This window comes from Polychytrium aggregatum, assembly GCF_025602895.1.
Source record: "Polychytrium aggregatum strain JEL109 chromosome Unknown BJ171scaffold_12, whole genome shotgun sequence".
Classification (NCBI taxonomy): domain Eukaryota; kingdom Fungi; phylum Chytridiomycota; class Chytridiomycetes; order Polychytriales; genus Polychytrium; species Polychytrium aggregatum.
This window is the reverse complement of record NW_026516214.1, coordinates 1,025,567-1,028,626: the sequence shown is the minus strand read 5'-3', so window position 1 is coordinate 1,028,626 and position 3,060 is coordinate 1,025,567. Positions and strand designations below refer to the sequence as shown.

The following is a 3,060-nucleotide window of genomic DNA, read 5'->3' as shown; positions in this document are numbered from 1 at the left end:
GCTGGCGAACCAGTCTGCGGGTAGTCCGGCGAGCAATGTGCCCACAAGGCCCACCCGGTGACGGTCCGTGGGGTAGCGGGCCTCGTGGATGGACAGGATGATCTTGACTTGGGTCAGGAAGGAACGGAAGCGACGACGGTTGCCGTCAAATGGGTCAGGGAGGCGGAGAGGAGCGTCGGCCATGGCAGGCAAGGTAAGAAGAGGAATCAAATGTCACGGACGGGCAGGGCTGGAGAGGACGGAACGGCGGGCGAGGCTCGAGCGAAGGCAGGACGGAAGCGAGGCGACGGCAGGGCGGAAGCAGGACGGGATCGGGGGGACGGGGACTGGAGACGGTCGTTTATTTGGCGAACGACGCAGGGCAAGGCGGAGAATACAGGTGATTCCTCTTGCTGGGCCTCTCGGGCGACGGGGATGGCGCCTTTTATAGTTTGGGCCCAGCAAGAGTCGGTGCGGGGAACCGGGTCGAGGTTCCCACGCTGCGTCGCTCAGTCTGCGTGCACGCGCTATGTGACGAACACGCCGGTTCGTCACACTAGCCTCGCTAAGATCAATAAAACATATTCTCTATTCTTCTTCTTTTGACTTCCTCTTGATCCCGTGATCTGACAGGTTTCCTGCCTCCCCCACCGCTCGGCACATGTCCCCGGGCTGTGCCAAGCCTCTCTCGCTTGCACACCAGCCACTCTCGCACCCCCTTCTCGCTTCTCTGTAATGCTCCACCCTTCTCGCCCACTTTTGCCCCTCGACCTTCTCCCGGTCTATAAATAGCTCTGCATGTCTGAGCCTATGTTGAACACCAGTTCGAACAAAACTTGTTCTTTGGTGTTCGGGGCTAAAAGCTAATAAAGCTCATACCAAGCACTTGGTCTTCGTCCTTGCGCTTGTTCACTCCTCACATGGGCCTCGGGAGACCAAGAGAAGGTGGAGGATTTTGTCACGTCCTGCGCAGCCAAGGGCAAGGCTCCTTTCCTTTCTTGGCCTATAAAGGGCCTGAACCCCCTCCATACGTGCTTGCACCCTCGTCTCTCGTTATCTTGTCCAGTTGCACCACTCCACGGATCGCAGCAGGGACCCACAGGCCTTTGCCCGAGAATAATCATAACTTCATAGCGAGATACCACTTGCTGTGGGTACCCTCCGAAATCAAGACTAGTACCATCCGCCATTATGCCACCCGAGACCAGAAACCAGAAGAACGCCGCACGACCGGAGGATCGGGAGACACCCGATACCCCAGCCACCGCCGACTCCACGACCAGGGCCACAGGCCATCGTGATGACCCGGAGACCGAAGGAAACAGAGGTGAGAGGCAGAAGCGCATGTCTGCCTCCGAAGAACTTTGCATCGAACTAATGGAACAGCTCGAGGAGCTAAAAGGGACGATCGGGTCCCTACAACGCCGTATCGAAGTGCTCGAGAGAGCAGAAACACCCAGGAGCCAAGCCTCAGACCCCTCGCCGATCGAGGCGCCCTCTCCCTTCTCAGGAAGCGATGCCTCCCAGCTCAAACCCTTCCTGAGACAGCTCAAATTGTATTTCTTCAACCAGCCCCGACGGTTCTCGAACGATCGCGAGAAGGTGGTCCACCCCCTCTCCCTTCTGAAGGGAGACGCCTTCAGCTTGTTCGCACCGATGGTTGATGACTACGGGTTTGAAGATATGCCGTTTGAAGCTCTCTGTACCCAACTTCAAGAAACCTTCCTGCCCAATAACCACCTGGATCAAGTCTCCCGAGACCTCAAGTCAATTAAGCAGACCAGCACTGTAGCTAACTACATCACTCGTTTCAACCTCCTGCGCCGAGAACTCACCCCCCCTTGGCCTGAACATCTCCTGTGCCTGACCTTCAGGGAAGGTCTCAACCCCAAGATTAGGGAACTCCTTCCAACACACCTTATCCGGGCCGGGAACCTGGCCGAGATCGTAGAAGCTGCCATCGACTGCGACCTCCGCAGGCAAGAACTCGAGGACGAGGCCCGCTTCGCCGAGAGGATGTTAGAGTCCAAAGGGGACTCAACGGCAAAAGAAGAAGTGAGCTCGAAGTGAGCTCAGGGAAAGCAAGGGTAGAGTCCGAAGTGGACTCGGAGAGGGAGCGAGGGAAGCAAAGATCCGTTCAAGATAAGACTTGTCTCGAAATGAGACGTGAGGAACACTCAGAGAATAAAGTAGAAGGCACTTTATTTAGTCCTATTTTGAACGCTGAGGTTCGACTACACATCGCGGGGGTCAGGCTATTTATAGATAAGTCCGGACTTGGCAGCGAAGGGCGGCCAAGGGAGGGAAAAGTGGGCGATCGAGCAGGGCGAAGGGGGCGATGCACGAACGAGGGCCGAGAAGGACCACCGAGACAGGTAGAGAACCAAAGCGAGAGAGGCGCAAGCAAAAGCGAAGCACCTGGCAGGAGAAACGTGCAAAAGCGAAGCAATGTGACTCAACGTCCAAGAAGCGGATTGGTCAAAGAACAGATTGGGGCGAACGCATGCAAGATAGGCGAGGGTTTGGGGTGGTCAGGCAGGTCATGAGTCACCGGTGGGGGGACACATGACCGGCAGCCGAATTGCAACCAATCGCAGCAAGGCGCGTGCACAAACAAACCGGCGCGTGCGAAGAAGACAAAGGAAGCGGAGCAGCGCGGGGAAACGGAAGTGCGGAATGGGCGGAAATGGCAGGCAAAGGGCGGAAAATTGGAGGGGAACTGCAAGGCTACACACAAACAAACAGAAAGGCTAAAGAACAGCCAAGTGTGCAGTCAAAGTGGAGAACAAGCAGGAGCTATCCCTAACATCATCCCCTTCCTTAGCGACGAACTCCGGGCGTCGCCTTCGGCTTTGAGGGATAGCGAAGGTGGAAATCAGCAACAAGATCAGTGGCGTGGGAAACATTGGCAGCGGGCTCCCAAGACCGGTCAGTCTCGGGATAACCCTTCCACTGAACCAAGTACTGTAAGCGACCGCGGAAGAGCCGAGAATCGAGAACAGTCTCGACCTCAAACTCTTCCTGGGAGTCAACAAGAATGGGAGGTGGTTCAGGTTGTGTGAACTCGGGAACAATGTCCTT

General features: G+C 56.4%; 1 protein-coding gene across 1 annotated transcript; it reads left to right on the top strand.

Annotated features, from left to right (window-relative positions):
- Positions 1–1,170: 1,170 nt before the first annotated feature.
- BJ171DRAFT_567051 (uncharacterized protein) lies at positions 1,171–2,068 on the top strand (the record flags this gene model as incomplete). The annotated part of the gene is made up of 2 exons (XM_053113447.1): positions 1,171–1,767; positions 1,854–2,068. The coding sequence occupies 2 exons, from the start codon at positions 1,171–1,173 to the stop codon at positions 1,875–1,877; spliced, it is 621 nt and encodes a 206-aa protein (XP_052968335.1). The 3' UTR covers positions 1,878–2,068.
- Between the last annotated feature and the right edge of the window lie 992 nt (positions 2,069–3,060).